This window comes from Tinamus guttatus, unplaced genomic scaffold (assembly GCF_059628265.1).
Source record: "Tinamus guttatus ecotype Peru unplaced genomic scaffold, ASM5962826v1 Tinamus_guttatus_pri_ptg000203l, whole genome shotgun sequence".
Taxonomy (NCBI): Eukaryota; Metazoa; Chordata; class Aves; order Tinamiformes; family Tinamidae; genus Tinamus; species Tinamus guttatus.
Window position 1 is genome coordinate 1,524,436 of NW_028288737.1, and position 21,476 is coordinate 1,545,911.

Below are 21,476 nucleotides of genomic sequence, written 5' to 3' on the forward strand. Positions count from 1 at the left end.
TAGTACACTGGTTAGTATTGCTTTCAGCATCATTAGGAATAATGAATTTTAGCTAAATAGGAATTACTATATTGGTGACTATATTTTTACATGCTTTTTTATGCTTTTGAATGTGTACTTTGAACTAAGGATTTTAAAATGGGATTTAGACCCTGTCATAGAATTAATTTCATTCAACGTTAGAGTGACTTTTTTTTTTTTCATGCCATGCAGTTGGTTATGGCACAATTTTAGTTCTGTAGTTTAGAAATAGATTGGAGTGCAGTCATCTACATTTCTGGTGCAGAATACAATTATAATGCAATCCATTTCCTGAAATGAGGAGTACATGTGCAACTTCATTCACATCTGGATGCTGCAAGACTGTGTTCGTTGGCTTTTGGCCTATAGCAACCCCAAGAAACTAGGATCTTCCACCTAACAGCAAGACTTCTCTAATAAAGGTGCATAGCTGACTTGGTATATGTGCAGAAAAAAGAATCGGATCAACTGATGGCTTGAATTAAAGGCCTGTGAAAGAAAGTTGGCTGTTCTTTTTTAACTTACTTGGCACAAAATCTTAATTTGCATTCGGAGTACATCTTTGCCTTACCTCCTTTGCCCTCTTCCAGTGAAAACAAAACTGAATTTTGAGCAAAACAAAAACCTTGTCTCTAGGTCTCCTTAGATCTGTGCAAACACATGTACAAACAGTTGTGCAAACAGTGAGTTGCTAAGTGCTTTCTCTATGGTCTGCAATACTTTTATGCAACTGACCTTTTCTTGAGCCTTCCTGCCCTTGTGCTCCTCCCTGTTTTTTGTCCTCTACTTCAAGCATGTCCAAGTGCATCAATTTCTATCCTACTAGCTGCCCTTCCACCTTCGTTCTCTCCCAGCTGCTGATAACCTTCATTTTCCTTGCCCCTACCTCCCTCGTGGTTCATGCACCTTTCTGTCAATGTGTAATGGTCTTTTTTCCCATTACCTCCTTGAGTTCTCTGAAGAACTCCACTTACTTGCAACGACTGAAGGATTTGGATCCTTCTCCAAGGACAGGATTTATTTATGACCATTTGTACCACGTGCATTCTTCATTCTACAACTAGAAAATGGGAGCATAACTTTGTAGGTGAAGGAATGCTGTTAACTTAGTTTAAGTCTGAAATACTTTTTTTTTAAGAGAAGTTTGGTGTATGCATTTTGACATTTGAAACATTGTAAGGAAGAAGCTAGAAAATTGTGTCTGCTTACCTGCTTTGAATGTTGAATAATGAAGAAAATGATACAAATGTCTGATTTACATAATACAGTACCAATTTATATAATATAGTATAACTACATGAAAGGGGAGAATAATTTTTTCTTCACCATGTTTTTTGCCTTCTACAATTCATTGTTAGACTTTTGTATCTGTTTGCCAGTTCTCAAAAGGCTTTTTGGCTGAATTTGGGCAGACTTTGGACAAAGAACAGTTTTACTGTAGTGTTGTGTTTTCAGGAGTAAAGGAGGTGACCTGAAATAGTTCTTGCAAATAAGTGCATTTGCAGGTTTTTACAAATAAGTGATTGCATTTTTTTCAAGTAGACTACAGGGCAAATGGAAGCTTGCAGGTGGTAGTTCAAATCCTTACCCTTCAAGCAACTGTGCAGAGGTAGGATGGACCCGTTATCCACTTCATTGTGGATTTCGATAGATAAAGGTGTCTGTTCGTATGAACTTGTGTAATTACTGACTGTTAGTTTTGTAATAGGTGAATTTTGCCTATTCTATTTGATAGTTGGATGTAACAACACTCCAACCTTCTGTTGTACTTTTGTTTAGGTTTTTTAAACTTCTTTATTGTTCTGTTAGATAATGTACTAAATTTCTATCTGTAGGTCATTGAAACTGTGGCTTCTAGCATGGGCATCTTCAAAAAGCTGACTTTAGAATTAGCTTAAAAGTCATTTGCCTTTTACAGACATGAGCCTCAGATGCTTAATGAAACATCGTATTTGGAAATCTAGAGGAAATGACTCAGAAGTCATTCAGTCCAATTTACAGGTAGTCTTGTATAAAAAAGGTCTGGCGGGTGGATCAGGGGAAGCTAGGGGAAAATTATCAGACAGGCTGTAGTGCAGAATTTAGTGAATACATTGTAAACGGGGCCTTGCCTAGACTTCTATATCTCAGACCATCAACGGACATCATTTTAGTGTTAAACTATTGTGATTATAAGGAATATTTCTGATGTCTCTGATAGTTGGTGTGGATGACTACAGCTCAGAGTCTGATGTGATTATTATACCTTCAGCCCTGGACTTTGTCTCACAAGATGAAATGTTGACGCCTTTGGGAAGACTGGACAAGTACGCTGCAAGTGAGAACATATTTAACAGGTATGCTTTTTAAATGTCTTCTCTGGAGAACAGCGTGCACACTATTCATCAGATTAAAATCCGACTCAAGTTCATTTGCATGAAATACAAATAATTTTAAAAATTACAAAATTATTCAGTTTCTACTCCTTTTCCTCCTTGTTGATGCACCCTCTACTTACAGAGAACAAAATATTCATGTCAAAAAAGTTTGCTTACCTGTTAAGTAACTGCACTTCAGGACTCCTGAACTTTTTCATGAGATGGACCACATCTGTTGACCAAAGAGTAGTCGATAATTGTTAACTATCCATATGTCTGTAGAAAGTGACATTGGGAAAATATGTAATGAGAGGTCAGGAGAAAATAAGGAACGATTTACCAGAGGAACGCACATGTTCTGTAGATTCATCTTAATCCGTATACAACAGCTTGAGTATAGCTGCTTCTGGTTTTTGAAAATAAAAGACATGCTAAGAAGAAAATCTTACCTTGTCCTGTTTTGTTGTTTTACTCTAGGTTTTCCACTTTATATTTCTCTAAAGCCCCTGAGCTGGTTGCACATGTAGTGTAGAACACTACATGCACCTACAAGCATGCATACATACTCTGCAAGGGAAAGACAACGTTCAAATACAACATTTATTTTGATTGCAACTGTAGATAGTTACTAGATCAGAGCCACCTTATTGTTTAGATTTCTGGAGTTTTATTTAACATAGTTTGACTAGAGCTCCAGCTATATCTTTAAGAAAGTATACTTGCTGTTATGCTGTCTATTATCAACCATGCTCTGGATTAGAGTATTTATTTTGTTTGCATGAATACAGTTCTGTATTGATTTAGCCATGTGTTTAGCCTAATCATCTGACATGTACTTAAAATACCATATCACATATATTAACATATCTTGGATTTGCAAGGCCAATGCGTTCATATTAATATATGAACTAAAACTAATAATTTTTATATGGTTTCTCTTAGAGCCTGCATAAATGTATGTGCCTAACTTTTATTTCTGAAATGCTTGATTCTACAATTTTTTGAAAAGCAAAGTTTGTGTTATTTTACACTTTACAGTGAAATCAGTGATTTGCCAGACGGTAGGTGGTTCTTGAGTTTTCATAAGGAGGGAGGGAAGAAGATAGAGCCTTAAGACTCTTAAGTGTTTGATTTGCAGCAATTATGTAATAAAAACCTGTAAGAAAGAGAACAATTTTCTGAGAATCCCAAGTTGTGTAACTTGAACTTTGAACAAGAATATTTGTCCTAATGTTGTACTTGCCCATCTAAGAAAAAAACTGCCTGAGTCTGTTGGTGCGGATCACCTGTTTGGGGCATGTATGAGCTTGAAATCTTGTTGCTCGTGGTGTCTAGCTTTGCGCGTCCCATGCTCGCTTGTGTTTCTATGTGAGGGAAAATGTTTGGAGTAGCTAGTTGTCCCTGTGTATGTGTGGTGTTGTTTTTATATTTTTTCGCCTTTGTAGACCTGTTTTTTAATCCTAGCTGTTTTTGTAGGCCTACTTCTATTATGTAGAACTAGGTAATATAGGAAATAGTAGGGAAATAGATAACGATTAGTGATAAGACTGTGTGTAGCAGTTGAATCTCAAGGTAACTGTTACACAGAATCACAGAATGGTGGAGGTTGGAAGGGACCTCTAGAGATCATCCAGTCTAACCCTCCTAGCACAGAGTTGCATCCAGGCGGGTTTTGAAGATCTCCAGAGAAGGAGACTCCACAACCCCTCTGGGCAGCCTGTTCCAGGGCTCCGTTACCACAGTAAAGAATTTCTCACAGTAAATAATTTCTTCCTCGCATGGAGATGGAACTTCCTGTGAAGGAAGACAGCTTATATCAAACAATTAATTCTGAAGAAATAGTGGAAACTTTTGGTAGACGGAGATGAATTGGAGTTTATCGTAAATGTAAGTTCAGAAGAAACATTTAATTTATGTTTTTTTTAGATTAAAATGGTGTTGCATCCAATCATATATAAGTAGAATTAAGATTATTTTTTATTATAATTTAGATGATAAAACTATATTTCTCTGACCTGCATGCACATGGCAGTTTCAATTCGTATAAGCGTATACAAATGCTTTAAACATAATCATTGAATCTGGGTAAATCAGAGTAAGATTTTTTTATTATTATTACTTAAATGGATGACACATACTACACATGTGACAGTGAATAATTACAGAGTTTTTTTTTTTTTTTAATCAGTTATCACAAAAGCCTAGTCACCTGTAATTATGTACAGGTTATCAGTGGTGCTTTTGCTGTTTGCAATGTCAGTGAGGACCAGGCCTAAACTGTCTGGAAAACTTCTGTTTGGTTGAAAAACGTGCTCCTGTGACACAGGTGTATGGCTTCTCATGTGGTTGGTAGAAGGTGGCCACCTTGTTTTGTGGTCTCCAGATGGAAAAGAGCAGGCATCAAAAAGGAGAGCTAGCCACACCACCCGTGACAGTGAATGATTTTAATGTAGATGTTTGATTCTTGGCTCTAGCAGTCACAAATCCACCCTGGTTGTATATGTTTATGATTATGGAAAGAAATTTAGATGACTTTGGAATGTAGGCTCTATGATGGAATAAGGCTTTTTAGGAGCTGAGAGATCTATCTATCTATCTATATATATATATATATGTATTTAAAAAAAAAAAAAGAGGTGGAGGTAATGTCTCAGGACTGCATTCTAAGCCTTTCTTTCCAATTTTGGTCAGCAGGGACAGGATCCTCATTTTACTCTGTATGTGACACCTAGGGTTTGTAGGAAATCCTTCCACTGTAACAGGAGGATGCTGTTTTCATCTGTCTGTGATGCACTGCCTATGAAGAACTTCTCTGCCTAATTAGGAAAGTGTGTTTGGTGAGATCTTGATAACCATATCAAGACCATCCTTATGCTTAAGAAAATACCATGTCTCATTTTTACATGAGTCTGATCAGATTATTGTCAACAAGTTGATCCGGAATTTGGTTATCATTTTTATTTATTTATTTATTAATGTTTCCCTTTCTGCTCCTTTTCCTTCTACTTTATGCCATAAGGCCAGTGTAAGTCTTGTCTCTTTGAGATATTCAGTGGACATTGATGATAAGAAAATGCCAAACTTAAGCCAAAGTGATGCAGGTGAAACTGGAACAGAATTAATTCTGACTGTATTCTCAAAGAATTTGATTTAGCGTAAATTAGGTCCTTTCTCCTCTTTTTCTAGCTTTTCCTTTCCAATTTTCTGGTCTCCCTCACTCCATTGTATGTCAGAATAAATTCAGTAAAAACGAAGCAAATTTCCAAAATACACTTTTGCACCCAAAATTATAGATATGAACATACCAAATACAAATTATTCATGTTTAAATTTAATAAAATTAATTTTACTTTAGAAGTCTGTGTTAAAATCATGTTAATAAAGATGAACTGTCAAATGTCAAATTTGGAAGTTAGATAGTTTCACAAGCCACTAGTAGAAGTCTTATTTCAAAAAATATTCCTTATGTTTGTAAAAGCTCAGAGGACATGTACATCTTTATATGAATTTGTGCCTTTCTTAAGGGTTAAAGATGCACATTTTGAAATTGGGAGTCGATTCGCAATATCTTCTGACATCATTTGGGGAAGCAAGTGCCAAGCTAATAATGGTAATGCTTCTGTAACTTTGAAAGGACTTCATATCTTGATTTAGAACTTAGGCATAAATGTGAAAAGAAAAAAATAATGCCTTCTTTTCTTCTCTTTTTTGTATGCCTATTTTCTAAATGCATCTTCTGCACAAACAAACTCTCTGATGGTTATATTTTACAGTAGAAATTTATTAAAGAAAGAGTTAGGAATGGTGACTGGAAGACCTCCGGTATGCGATAGTTACGGCATTTGTCTCAGTACAGATTCCAAATAAGGCCACTGTGTAAAAAGAGTTTGAATGAGGCAAGCGAAGGTATTTATAGCTCTTCTCTGGGTATATCATTGTAAATCCCAATTATGTCCTTGTGTGCCGTCTTTGAAATATCTGTGCTCTGCATGTGGACAAAAAGGCAGGGTGTTTCTAATAAATAGCCATTTTCTCCTGCTGCTAACACCAATGAAGCTGTGCCTTTAAGATACTTTAACTGCAAATACATCAGTTTTCTAGCTTTGGACAGGGTCTGTTCATGCTTGCTCATGAAAAATTAAACTTTGTTAATTATCTTTCATTTCTGCATATAATAGATAGTATGTTTCTGATGCCTACTGCACTCCAGCCTTCAGCCCCTGCTCTTTATTTTGGTAGTAGTCTAAAGTAAAAGTAGTTGCATACCGGCTTAGGTGGTAGTTGTATTCTAAAAGTGTATATGGTAAATAAATCATTTTCATGGAGAGTTCACAGCTCTAGAGGTTCTGATTTGAGTGAAAACATGTTTGGACCTGGAGGAGTTGGGTACCAGATCTCCCCCGGCTCAAATCTGTGTCTAGACCAGAACATTCATCCTTTCAATTCTTACAATTACACAAATGCTGGTGATCACCCGGTGGTTCCTGGGCAAGCTACCACCAGCCTCTTACGCTACTGCGCATTAATATTTTGCTGCAGGCCTCTGCAGTGTGCTTTTTGTGGCCAGACCACTAGTTCTTGCATGAGAAGATATATTGGACTGCCAGAGTACCAGGGAACCTTGTTTACTCTCTCTTCTCCTGTAAGCAGAGCATGTTGAAGTAGGAACTTGCAGGGCCTAAGCTGTTCGTCACTAATTGCCTAAACACCTCTGGCAACTGCAAGGTAGATTTGCCTCTCAGTCCTATGTTTGCACTTTGGAGGTATGCAAAAAAAACACCTGACAGATAGTTGGCAGACCTAGATCGGAGCCCGTAATATTTAGATAACAGGCTCCTTTCTCCCAGCATGCAGAACATGTGTACTTAGAGATTGCCCTGTCATCAGTATCTTAGTCAGTTGTGTGTGTTTGTTCCTTTGTTTGTTTTACAAATAAGCCTAGGTACACTGTTGCATTCTTAGACTTTTTTACAAGAATCTGCTGAAGCAGATGGGCAGATGTTGAACACGCTTTGATTCCTTTAAATAGCAGAGAGGAATATCATTTGGCTGAGGTGAGAGACATCACCTCTCTTTAGTGTTCCTGTTGATGCCAGTGCTTGATATCATTATTTAGCATTTATAGCTCTTGTGGAGTTTCCAGGAGAAGAGGCAGTAGGAAGTGTATTTAGCTTGAATCATATTATTCCAGAAGTCAGTTCTGTTTCCAGGCCTAGTTTGCAGCAATATTTGGCTGGTGGTCATGATTCAGGTGTGCAAGGAATTGGTGAGCACCACCTCTTATAGCTAGATTAACCTACCTCCATTGCCTGGTCAAGATTGTTGCATCTGCATTCATGGTCTCAAAGTTCCAACTCAGCAGGTCAGCTGGCTTTTCTCTCTTTGCAAAGTGTATTCGATATGTACAAGAGTTGTGCTTCTAGTCAACCTAGTGTATATGAAATGCACTTAATTTCCTCTTCTCTTTGTGGAGGTGTCCAGCCCCTTAAAAGACCAAGTCAGCTCTGCCTCTAGGTTAGTATGTCACATAGTGTGTTTCCCTAGCTGAGCTTCAATCTGAAAGTCAAGTTCTCAGTTTGGAAACATTGCATTTTACCAAGTTGAAAATAAAATACTATGAGAAAAAGGAAATTTCTTAAAGGCAAAGATATTTTGCAGCTTGTTTTTGAGATATTTTCATCTGTATGGTAAAACAATTTCATTTGAAATAATTTTGCAAGTGGCTAATGTGGGACATAAATTACTGATTTCCAGTTTAAGTGCTTAATTTTGGATATTCATGAAAACTCACTGAATTTCTCTAGCCACGTAGAACTGTAGAGTTCAGAAGGGCCCCTGTATACCAGCATCGTAACCCTCTGCTACAATTTGGTGGTGGTGGTTTACATCCCCCATTTGTCGTCAATGTGAGAGCTTGTGCATCTGCTGCTTACAGCCTTTCTGTTTGTCAGCAGTGAGATATATAGGCAACCCCCTAACAGTGTTTCCCTCGGCCAGTTCTGGAAATATCTGGCATTGGTCCTGTGCAGCTTCGGCAATTTTGACAGACTGCTTAGGGGCAGCAGAAGAGTTAGCAGCTTGTAAAACAGCATTCCTTGGTCCACCCAACTGCTGCAGTGTAACCTTGAGAGCTCTTTGTACTAGTGAGTGGGTGTTCAACTTGCACTGCACCCAAGGGTGAAAGATAGCACTAGAGAGAGAACCATGGGCCATTGCAAGTTCGTGCTGAGAAGAAAGGTTGGTTGACGTATGTTGTCTTCTGTGGTGTTTAAGAATTGAGTGTTTAGGGCTATTCAGGTAACTGATGGGTATGTATTTGTACCATAGGCTGCAACAGTAACAGGACAGAAATCCAAATCTGAGACTGTATCTTGTCATGGACAACCCTTAAAAAAATTCTTGTGACTTACTACTACGAAGTGGAGTGATTCTGACTTATTTAATATTTACTTAGATTTCATTTGCTACTTTTTCAAATATATGTTCCATAAATACACGTTTGTGCATGTGTTTATTTTCACAGTATGTATATATTGCTCTGTACAGCATTGAGTAAAGGGTACTTTTAAAATGTTATTGGTTTGAAAATCTTCAGCTTTGGTGCTCATATTTTAAAACTTGTGCAAATAAGCTCCTAATTCTATTTAAAACTGCCCTGACAGTGATGATGCTGCCTGGCTCTGTATGCATTGAGTTATGGGATTCAGAAGCCAGGTTGGAAGTCTGATACCCACTTTCTTTCCACTGTTCATTTGACAAGCAGTTATCACTTGTTAGCTTTGTGACTGGTTTCCGTTGTCCTGGTAAACTGAAGGAATCCTTCCAGGGCTACACTGAAGTTAACAGTTCTCTAGGATTATGTCAAACATCACAATTGAGTGTTCTGAAAGTAGAAACAACCAAAGTTACTGAGTCAAAAAGAATCCTATGTACAATTTTACTGTTTGTTTTAAGAAACTTGTATGATTGCATGACTTTTTGGTTTAGACAGGTTTCTGGACACAAATAATGCTCTCTTTATTATTTATTTATTTTTTTAATTGTAAACTAGGCAAATGGTGGCTCGAAGTTTGCTGGACACTTTGAAGGAAGTCAGTGATGACGAGAGAGATTGTATTGCCGTTTTGGAGAGAATCAGCAGATTAGCTGATGATTCAGGTAGGTAGTATTAAATACCATATCGCATTAATGAGGGAAAGCTGGAACTACTGTACTTGGATCAATATGCTGTCTTTTACCTTCTTCCATATGCAACATAAGTTTCTTACAGATTCCAATAAAATGTTGTAAAATTTCCTTTCCCTGAATCATCCTCCCAAAGATGACATTCTTCCTGGCTAGTTTCCTCAACACCATTAACACCTTGAAATAGAGGATTAACGCTTTCCATCAGTGTGTCAGTGTGTTTTTGAATAGCTTTTATTACATACTGATGAGTATCTGGCTGGTGAGTAAATGTGAAAAATTACTCTACAATTTGTAGATTAAGATGAATTTCTTGCCTCAGAGAGTCAGACAAAATTGCTGTTAGTTTTGTTAGAATTTGACTGCTGAAGTTGTTCAAGACTGGTCACTTTTGGGCAACATTCAGCCTGTATTTTTTTGTTGTTGTTGTTTTGTTTGTTTTTTGTTTTGTTTTTTACAACCCAGTGTGAAGATAAGAAGTGGGAGGAATTGGTAGAGAAGGTACAGATATGTTTAAATAACAAAAGGGAGGTTTTGGTGGGGAGTAGGTTTGCTAATGAGTATTTCGAGACCATTGAGTTGTCTTGGGATAAAACGTAAAATGAGAGGAATGGAAAATAAATGTGAAAGAGAGCACTTTAAAAATGTGGGAGATAATTTTTCCCACTTTCCCACCTTCATGTAGACACAGCTGCAACAAAATTCTGGGCTGAAGAGGCTTTTGAAGGAGTTTAAGGGCTTGAATTGATATCGTTGAAGTACCAAAAGGAAGAAAAAAAGACTAGCAGCAAAACATCAGACAATATCTAAACTTCATTCTTTTGTTACAGGCCTTAATTCAAGGATAAAGTATTCTGTAAGAAGCTACTGTCTTTATTTAAAATACACATTTTGATTTTTGTGAGCAAATACCCTTGCTCAGCAAGGAAAAATAACATTATATAGTTGTTTTGAGTACATCTCTAATGACTATATTAAAATAAAACAATCCCTGTTCATTTAAAATAGTGTTTTTAGTCAAAAACAATGTCCGTGTTTCTATAGCACTTTTCTGGCCAAGCTCTTTTTTTTTTTTTTTTTGGAATCAATGCAAATATAGGGTTGGTTTGTGTGATGTTTTTAACAGTGTCGATCATCTCAAAATTTCAGAGGCTTCAGTCTGAGTCCTGAAAAATAGGGCAGGTATGTCCAGAGGAAAATGGTCTCATGCAGGAACTTTGTAGCTGTAGGCTTTCATTTGTGACCAGCCGAGTGTGTCAAACTCGGGTTTGCTTAGGTAAGAAAGGGAGCGAAAACCAAGAGCTAAATCCAATTCATTTCCTTCAGCAAGGGTGGAGTACATTTTTAGTCAGGGTTGATATTTTCTCAGCGTCAGTAAAAGCAACTTTTCAGGCTTCTCCTGCATTGTAGAAGTTGTCTCAGATCTGCCAAACTAGTAGCACTGGATTCTGTAGCTGCCCTGCAAATTAAATTTCTGCAAACTTAACTTTGAGTTTCATGCCTGGAGCAGTTGCAGGATTGGACTTAGCCTGTTTCTATAAGACAGGTAATTAGCATAATCCTTATGTCTTAAACCATATGATAATTTATTAGGGAACTAGAACTGCTTTGTATATTTCTAATGTATGTGCTTGGCTAATAGTCAAAATACACTGTAATGGCAATTTAAATTTCTACTTTATTTAGCATTGCTATTGCTAAAATTGGCTTTGAGTGTTCTCTTACCTGATGCTTCCCTTCCCTCCCTTTGACAAATTTCCAAAGAATAGCTGTTGTGGCAAACATTATGGACTTCCAGTCATCTTGTATTGATTTCACTGATTTGTGAAGGTTTCTTTGTGAAGGAGAAAAGAAATCAAGTACTGCATATACAAAGAATGCAATGTGATGTGTTAGCATCTTGCTGTGAGCTGCCAGCGTGTGGGCTGCGTGTGGACAGCCAGTTAATTGCAGTGGTGTCGTGTGAAGAAGAGCTCTGGCTACCGTCGTATAATGACACATACAAGTTGCGTGAAGTGGGTCCCCCTCCAGACAGGACATGAAGCCTTCTGGCTGCTTTCTAACGTGCTGGTGCCAGCGTTACATTGTCTCATGCGATTTTGCAGCCTGAAGGTGATTAGTACAGCTCCATTTGCAAAAATATTCACTTCAGATGGTGCGAAAGATGAGATGCTGCCAATTTTGATGTGCTGAGGGAACACAGGAATTGCTTTGCTCCAGTATCGCACCCTGCTGCACTGGGCAGGAAATAATAGTGTCTAGAAGAAAGCTCATCCATGGCAGCTGAGAAATAATCAGCCTCACCTTGCTCCTTGCCCTCCTAAAGAAACCTCTTCTCCACATCTCCGTTGTTTGGAGGGTTTGTGCTTTTCAGCATTTATCTCCACTGCTGAATTTGGGTATCACTGCTTAGTCTGTGATTTTTGTTGTGGGATTTGTTTTCTTTTCATCCTTTCAACTCTGGACTTCCATACTGTCTTTGATAATGAGTTCCCTTCCATAGGTACAGATGCCTGAAGAAAGGAGATACCTTGTACTGATTTGAATAATTACTTGGGGTTCTTTTTGCTTTTTCGAGAATACAAGTATGGCTTGTAACCTTGAATTTTTAACAAATATTTTTCAACATTCATTTTGAAAATGAATTTGAGCAGTTAAGTGTTTTTATGGTATCTTTGAACCTGCAGAGCCTCAGTTATTTTTTCCCTCAGGAATCTTGGTGTTTGAAAGGTTATGTCTGTAGCGAAAATAGATACATATAAGTATTGTTTTAAAGAAATGATGGATAAAAAGAAAGTCACTTTCTGAAAGACGAGTGCTTATTTGCTTGAATGCAGCTTACTAGAAATTTTTTTGAATGGAAAACTAGTCTTTTCTTCTTTTTCCATATAGAATCAGTGCTGAATGCAGTTTGCAAAACTAATAAAAAAAATAGACTATTTAGTAAGTTTTGAAGCTGTGTAACCAGGTCTCACAGTGTTAATTCCTCAATAGGAATGAATCCCTATTATATAGTGTGCGTAATCTGTGGTAGTAACACCATTTTTGTCGTTGCTGTTGCCATAGTGGGAGGTGCTAACAATACCTGTCCCATAACACTAATAAAACACCAGTAATTTAAGAAAAACTTCAGGTTTAAATAATATTAATGAGCATGCTGATATGTCCCCTTCCAGTCTGCCAGCAGCTCCACATGGTTTTTGTTCCATCCTCAGTGTTCCAGGGATGTTCATACCTCTCGCCCTACCTCCAGATATATATATATATATATATATATATATATATGTATATGTATGTATATATAAAAAATATATATTTTTTTTCCCCTGGCGTATGTGATCCTGCCCTTTGTCTCTCCATGCTTCTGGTTGGCAACTAATGGTATATTTTCCCCTACTTACTTATTCTGTATTTCACTTCTTGCTCTGCCAGTCAGTATGGAAATCCACTTCTGGCTGGTAAGATGGAAAAAAGTCCTGGCTACTGAAGGAGCACATGAAGACTGCTCTGTTTGATGGACTTCTGTGTGAAAAGGGAAAGGCTCTGATTACAGTATATTTTTATGTTTTTCCTGGTCCAGATTTGCTTCTGTCTACAGAGGTAGGAAAGTTGGAGTGATAGATATAAGGGGAAATGAGAGAAATTGAAAGGGAAAAAGGTGGATGTTCCTAGAGAAAAAGAGGGGAAAAGTGGTATTTGTAATACGAGATAGAATTTTAGTAGACAAACTGTGGTATTTATTTGATTTAGGCTTTATCTTTGACCATGCAAATGCTACCTAGTTTCAGATAGTTTTGCTAACCCAGTAGTGTAGCCATGCTGCTAACAGACAGTGGTTTTCAATGCGCTGTAGACTTGATATTCAGGCTGAGTGTAGAAGCTCACATCTCTACTGGGGGCTGGAATATGTCAGTCTCCATGAAAGCTTCCCACAGTACTTATTTTTCTATAGCACATATAAATCAATATTTTTCGCTTGTGTTCCACCAAAATATGTTTTTTTTTTTTTTTAATGAGGGAAGAGTAAATGTAAAGCTATACATTCGTCTGTTTACTCCTTACTCTTAACTCTTCCTAACTCCCTAGTGAGAACAAAGTTGATATTTAGATGTACTTAAAACATCCAGCAAAGTTATCTGTCAAAGCAGAATTAACACCATCATTAGTTACTTTCCACATACGTTGTCACTATCCCTGGAACCTTTCAGACTCTCACAAATGCAGGGGAAATAGTGGTGCTCGTATTCCAGAATGGTCATTGAGGGATAATGAAATGCAGACTTTTCTGCACACCCTGTATGTAGTGTGTAACTACTGTGAAATAATTCTATAGCTGTGAGAGCTTTGCCCTGGCATAATCGTTTAACTTGCAAATAACTGTTCTGGAGTAATTAGCTGGTATTGCTCTGTGCAGCTCTGCAAGAAATCCTGTTTCATTTCCAGCTCACCATGGTGTTTTCTGCTGGTTTAACATTGTGAAAGTAGAATACAGTGATACCTTTGCAGGGCTGAAGTAAACACCGTGTGTGTGAAATTCAAGTGCAGGAGCAGCTAGATGGCCCTGTTGATGTGTTTGCTTACGTGAGAGGTTGTGTCATGTTTGGGGAAAACAAAACTGCTTTGCAGGGGTGAGCAGGGAGCAGGTGATGACTGCAGCACTTTTGAAGTCAGTTTGGGTGGTTGACTTAAAATGATGGTTGGTGAAACTGTAGAAACTGGAAGTTGACGTTAGCAGAGCAAAGTCTGCCCAAGTTTTTGAGATGTTGGAGGAAATGATTGGTTTCAGGTGATCTAGAGATGGAGGGAGGTAGGATCATTGCTTTCTGGAAACTTCTGGTTCTCAAAGAGGAGAACTGGATGCCCATTTTATTCTATTATTTTATAAAGTTTGGCTGCTTCTTTCTCTCTCTTTTTTTTGCCTTTAAAAACTATTTGTGTTTGACAAATTGCAGTTTCTTTCTAGTAGCCTGCTGCTTTAAGGCAGAGACTTGTACATTCAGGAGATAAAGTCTGAAAAGACCATTTAAAAATACATTTTGTGCCAAAATGGAAAAGTATTGCTCCAAGCAAATGTTATGGAGAGCCTAATCATACACAGTATTTTTTTCCAGAGAGCCTAATGTAGGAACTTCTAATCATAATGTGAATTTTTCCACCCACATTTTGTTTATATTGTTTATATTGCAGTGCAAAAATATAGATGTGTTCCCCAGTTGGAGGAGCCTGTGCTTATAGAAACTTTGTGTAATAACTTTAGCTGATACCTCTAACAATTCCCTGTGTTGATGACTGAGCCATAAATTTGGTTATAAAAAAAACATACAAATTTAAGCTGAACCGGCATATACGATGTCAGGCGCTAAAGCCTGTTGGAATCTGTATTAGAGTTGCTGAACTCCTCAAGAGGAAGCTGAGGAATAAGTAATGGGAATGCAAGAGGGCTGTATCGTTAGGGAAAGTCTCTGGCATTTCTGTTAGGTTCTTTCGGAGACACAGCGCAAAAAACCTCTACTGTAATCCCATCTGCCCAGAGGGTTAGACTCTATTCAATGCACACTTGGGCGTATGCTCCAGTATTTGGAAGAATTGAGCTCTTAAATTGGAAAAGTTAGAGTTCAGATTCTTATGTTGCAACAGTAATTTCCCAAAACAGTATAAGTGCTTTTTTTTTTGATAGCAAAGTATAGTGTTTCATTACACAGGCAGTGTGTGTTTGCTTTTAATTAACCTTACCCAGATGACAGAGTTTCCATGTCCTTCAAAGCTAGGAAAGGTAAGAGCTACTGCTCTGCGTCATTTCTACATGCGAGTTTTACAGATCTTTAAATGCATGGGCTGCCTGTGCTCAGGAGCTCGGCAGGTAGGTGCCCACTTACTGTGGGCCGCTCTCCTGTCTCATTAATGCGGTGTGGCTGCTCTTAACCAATGTGTAACAGATAAACTAAACAGATAAACAGATAAACTAAATTCTCTTACACTTTTGATACTTGTTGCTGACTTACTGGAGTGCCTCATAGCTAAATATATTAATAGATTTTTCACAACAAATCTAGCCAATTTGGGGAAAGGAAGTATTGCTGTTAATTTATCAATGTGTATGTATTGGGGTCAAAACTGTAAGGCTCTTTTGAGTGCTTGAGCTGCTCAGGTGAATACAGAGCTTCTGTTTTTGGTTGCAGTGGTGAGTATTCTGTCTTCAGCAGTGAAGGCACAGAGTTTGATATTAGCATATCAGTCTGTGAAGTGTTTGGCTTAAGCATTTTACACTGCTTCACACAGGGCAAAGGAGCAGATCACGTTTCCCACTCAACAGTACTTGGCTTTTTTTTGCTCTGCTTGCTTGCTTCTACCATCAGAGAGTTCTGATACTTGACAGGTGTGTGACTGCACTGAGGAGCCAATCTAAGAACCTGTTCTCACTACCAGTGGCGCTACCGGTGTGGGGCAGGAGCTGCATCAGCCCCATCAGTTCTTCGGTATGCTTTGCTGACTGGCTGCTCAGGCGGTTGCTTTGGCATGATGGAAAAGATAGCTGTGAGCCTGGGTTTTAGAAGGCTGGGGACGGCCAGAAGCAAGTTCAGAAGCAATTTAAGAAGCGCTGCTGCCAAACGTAGCCTGGCCAAACTTCTCGCACACTCTTAGTCACGCGTGCCCTCGCTTCTCCCATCCCATAGCCCCCCTCTCGGTAGATAGCTGTTGTTTTACTCCTGCTGCAGGGAATGAAGCAGGGCTCCGAAGAAACGAGAGAGACACCCTACTGACACAAGCCTGCTGCACCCTTTCATCACATCCTGGGCATGTTTGGAAATAGCAGCCTTATGGGAAAGGGGGCAACAAATCCCTGCAGTTCTGGCATTGGGTCCTGCCTCCAGCACGTTCTGGTCTGGCAAGTTCCAGCCTTCCTTCTCTTTAGCTGTGGGTCTTACTTTGTTGTCACTTGCTGCTCAGCCTTCCCTCCCTCCCTCCTCGTCCAGCCTGTTCGTTCCTTGTTATCCTGTTTCCCTTCCTAGCTGTGCTTCAGCACCTCCTTTTGTAGCTTTCGTGCGCTCTGCCTTTGAGTTGGACGCGTTTTCTCAGTTGATTTTCCTGGCTGGTAGGAAGGGAGTTACAGGAAGCCTGTCTTGTCCTTAGGTGCTCGATTTTTTTTTGGTTTCTTGGTGGAGGAGGAGGAGGCGATCAGCTTAGTCTGGTAGTGCTGGAATAACCTCTCCAACATGACTCATCCACAGTGCATCCAAGAGAGTTGTTCTTGGGAGAGGGGTTAGTCTTTCCACAGTGATGATGCTTTCTTGAACCCAAAATGTGTTTTGTGAGACCGACTTTTAAATTGTCGGAGCTGTAACCTGTCAGGTACTGAGCAGACAGAAACAGAGAGTGTTTCAGGGTCTTTCAGGTGAGCCATCTTTGGGCAAGTTTTTATGGAGATAAAAGAAGCACTTTCCTGATACCAAAAAAACTAACAATTAAAAAAACCCAACCTCCCTCCCTTTTCACATTTCAAAACCATTCTTCCAAAAGTAAATAGATGAGGCCTTGACATGTAAAAGGACCAGAATTTAGCATAAGAGAAAAATAACAAATTTACCAGCTTTGGTCTAGAGCTTATCTACTTAATGTTACGTGTACTAATATTGTAAATTAGATTACTGTAACTTGAGAGTAATTGATGGCTTTTCATTACATCAATTCTCTGATAGTAACTACAGATGTCTGCAGATTATGTAAGGACAAAAATACCACACACTTTGGTTGGAAAGGAGTTTCGATGTGTTTTTCTTCTCTCTCTTTTTCTCCTCTTCCCCCATCTTTTTTTTTTTTTTTTTCTTCTTCTGACAAATGGATTATAGGCCTGTGATTACCCAGTGCTTAAACTGAAGATGCTTTTAATATTGAGCTGGGATTTAGTTTAATTCACGCTTTTATGTTTCCCCTCTCGTCTTCTAAACAGATGTGCTCATTCTGCAGGGATCAGGATTCAATCAAATAGTGACTGTATCATTTTCTCAATTAAAAAAAAACAGTATTTTTGAAGTGGTCACCAAATTTGTGATGGAAAAGAACCCTAAAAGGTTTTCCAGAATCTGCCGGAAAGATACATGACTCTTTCAATCTGACAAAAATATCAGTAGCCTTAAAAAGCAAAGGACTTTCTTATAAGAAAGGCTGTGGTGAGGAGTTTCATCAGTCCTTTTCATGATAGGATTGGTATCAGATTGACCTTGTGCTTAGCTGTTACTTCCACAAGTAGGTGGTGGCTGTAGGGAGTTTCAACAAAGATTCTGACTCTCATAATTCTTAGTAGGTTGCCTTTTTTTTAATTTAGTTTTTACTGAGTGTATGGACTTCTTGTAGCAGTTCAGCAATATGTAATGTCCTTGTACTTGGATCTGTAGAAACTCCACATAAAAATACCACCATAAAAACTTCAGAACATGGTTTGTATACAAGACTGTACAAAGTATATTCAGAAAGTTTACTTGGTAACCTCTCTCTCTCTTTTTCTCTCTCTCTGTCTCTTTCTTTTTTATTTATTTATTTATTTTTTGCCCTTGACAGAGCCAACCGTGCGGGCAGAACTGATGGAACAGGTACCTCATATTGCTATGTTTTGTCAAGAAAACAGACCTTCAATCCCATACGCTTTTTCCAAATACTTACTTCCTATTGTAGTACGATACCTCGCAGACCAGAATAACCAGGTGAGTGTCTTTCAGAAATAGCTAGTTGAAAATACCCAGTGTGCACTTTTGAAGTTAAATAATTTAGGATCATGCAAGTGTTTCATATGTTGAAGTAAATTGGGTTATGAATGACTTCAAATACATTGCACTTTTAACTTAATTGAAAAATGTTGGATTTCTTTTTTTGTAGCTATGTGGTTTTCTCTGAATTCTGTGTCTTATTAGGGATGCTTTTGTGGTATTACGTTTTTCTATAAAAAACAGTTAAGTTCCTAAGCTCACATGTTATGTTCTTTGTAAATAGATAAATAAAAAGGTAACTATATAAAAAAAAGAATATTTCTTCATATAATTCCATTTTTAAGGCCATTACTTGCCTGCATGGCCAACTGTTTGTGTATCAATCCAGCAATTCTGTTTTTGAAAGCTCAGTTTTGCACTGAGCTTTGTATGGTTTATGTCTCTGCATTTCTGAATTGGCTTGCCTAAAGCTTTTTCTGGGCTTTCCCAAGTCATTTCAGTGAATATGGAATAAATTAATCCTCTGTGGTATGTTACTGGAAGGATGTGTATCTTAGGCCTCTGAATTTGAGTCACTTTTTTTCTTGCCCCTTTCCAGGTTTTCAGTATTTAAGAACAAGTACCAAACCCAGGCATATTTTTCAAGTAGTGGTTTCGCTAATTCATTTATAATACAGCCACCATACTTCTGCTTGATGTATAGCTTATATAGTCAATTATTCCGTTCATCCTCTTAACCACTGTTGACATTTCATAGCTCATTTAGATTGTTTGCTTACAAATAGTGATTTCAGAGTGTCTTTTCAAAATTGCTGCATTGCAGAATACAGTCTAGTCCCTCAGCTTATGTAATGTTTTTTCCTTCCAAGATGCATGACCTAGATTTATCAATAAGTTTGTGTAGTACAAATAAGCCTGTATTTTCAAGTTACGTAGCTTGCTCTCCGTAACTCCACCAACTTATGAATCAGATGCTAACTTTAGAATTTCTTCCAGATGTTAAGCAGATGCATGACCTTGCATTTGTCACTTCTAAGGATACAGATAATGAATAATACTGAGGTCTAGAAACAATCCTATTGCATAATTCTTACTTCTGCATTACTTTTTGAGAGCTAGTAGTTAGCCTGTACAAAGTTAATTAAAAATGATTACATCATTTTTGTGTGTACATATATATATGTCATGTGAGGTTGAGCAAAATTGTCTTTCATAAGTAAAATATATTCAAAATAAATGCAGTTACTTATCAGTCAGACTCCGTTATCTCAGAAAAAGGAGGTTTGGTAAAACCCATGTTCTATAGCAATGGGTTATTCCCTATTTGCTGTGTAGCTTTTCTTTATGTACTGCATTAGCTTTTCTGTGACTGCTTTTTCTTGACCCAGCTGCACTGTCTTCTAGGAAATATGTAGGCAGACACTTTTTTAATAGCATTGCATTAATTTACAATATGCACATGTTCCTTAATCTTTTTTCCCCCCAAATACAAAATGTTTGAAAAAATAATTTAAGAATGTATGTGCACTCTCTCTCAATCCCATTTGTGTAGGTGTGTGACAGTGTAGAAGTAAAACTTCAAAATGCTAGGACCCGTATTTCTGTCTCTCCCCCTGTTCCCAAGTCTCCTTAAACTCCTCAGCCAAATTTTGTCTTTTTTATCATAGGTAAGAAAAACAAGCCAGGCTGCATTGCTAGTTCTGTTGGAGCAAGAACTCATAGAGAGATACGATGTGGAGACCAAAGTATGTCCTGTTCTCATAGAACTGACAGCTCCAGACAGCAATGATGATGTGAAGACGGAAGCTGTGGCAGTAAGTAAAAGCCATACCAAATTACACAGTCTGAAGTTTATTTGAACTTTATTAATGCTTAAGTGTCTCCAACAACCTCCTCAATGTGGTGTTATTAAAATTTGTATGGCTGTTCATAAGTAATCTGAAGACCTTTCCATGCTGTTTTACAATCAGTCAAGGTTGGATTTGAGTTAAATAACTTATGTTTGCCTTGGGGGATAGAAAAAAAATCCCCCTAAAACAACAAAAAAAGAAACCATCTGGACAGGACAGCACAAGAGAAAAATGTTATTTACTGTCAAAGCGCTGCTGTTGGCTTTTTGGTTTTTTGCTTGTTTGTTTATTACTGGTGGGATTTATATTGAATGCATGGAAAATTTCCATCAGTGGAAGTTCCTTAAAGCTTGAGCGTTATTGGCCTGTGCTTTGTATCTGTTCCCTTTATTGATTTTTTTCTTTAATATTTAATTGAAAAATGTAATGAGCAGCTTGTTTTCCTTAAGTACAATTTTGGTAACTCTGGATTCTGGGCATGGTTTTCACATTTTTCAATAAAATGAATATATATCGGAATGCAAAGTAAATGTAAAAATCCTCTGTGTAATCCTCTGTAAAACTGACTTGACATTGTGTTGCGCGGGCATTCCTAACCAGTGTCTGTCTTGCCATTAGATAATGTGCAAAATGGCCTCTATGGTGGGAAAGGACATCACGGAAAGACTTGTTCTGCCTAGGTTTTGTGAGATGTGCTGTGACTGCAGAATGTTTCATGTTCGTAAGGTATGAATTATCACTGTCTGGTTCAGATCAGCTGTGTTAGAAGTGTCATCAGCTTAAAACTTGCATATGTCTGAAGTGTTTTTTTTTTTTTCCTCTTGGCTGTCATCTGTGGCAACTGTAAAGTGAAAGATGTGGGGTTTCTCTGTGGCTCACGTTTCCGCAGATTTTATATTTGATGCTGAGCTGTGGTCTGTAGTCCGTGCTCTTATTTTTTTTAGAAAGCTCTTTGTCCTTATGGTTGTTGAGGTAGCTGTGAAAATGCACACCACCCGTAATTGATAGAATATCAGCTACTTGAGCTCGTTGCTCTGTGTACAGATGTAAAGATTGTCATTAAGATGAAATAAGCTATTAGGCCATCATGGAATTTAGGTGTTGTGTGCTGTGTTTTCATGGTGCTATTCATTGCGAACCTTATTACCTCTAAAATATTTGTGGTGTTTCATTTGACAGCACTTTTAATGTGTTTTATCCTCCTTGCCTTTCCCCTAGTTGTTGGGGTGGTTCCTTCATGATTAAAAAACACTGATAAAGCATTAAAGATCAAAAAAAAAAAGTTCATTGATCGTAGAAGATTTTGGAATAAGGAAGTGGCTAATTCTGAGTTAGCCCCAGAAATTACTTTGTTTGGCTTG

At 38.0% G+C, this 21,476-nt stretch overlaps 1 protein-coding gene across 3 annotated transcripts in view; it reads left to right on the forward strand.

Moving 5' to 3' along the window:
* The window catches only part of PPP4R1 (protein phosphatase 4 regulatory subunit 1), a 53,078-nt gene that overhangs the window by 11,223 nt on the left and 20,379 nt on the right, over positions 1 to 21,476 (forward strand). For 2 of the 3 annotated variants that reach the window (XM_088524069.1, XM_088524071.1), the window contains 5 exons: positions 2,222 to 2,357; positions 9,430 to 9,536; positions 18,120 to 18,262; positions 19,933 to 20,079; positions 20,734 to 20,841. In XM_088524069.1, coding sequence (XP_088380195.1) covers positions 2,222 to 2,357; positions 9,430 to 9,536; positions 18,120 to 18,262; positions 19,933 to 20,079; positions 20,734 to 20,841 — 641 coding nt within the window. The remainder of the gene's footprint in view (positions 1 to 2,221; positions 2,358 to 9,429; positions 9,537 to 18,119; positions 18,263 to 19,932; positions 20,080 to 20,733; positions 20,842 to 21,476) is intronic. The other variant, XM_088524070.1, reaches the window with a different exon arrangement.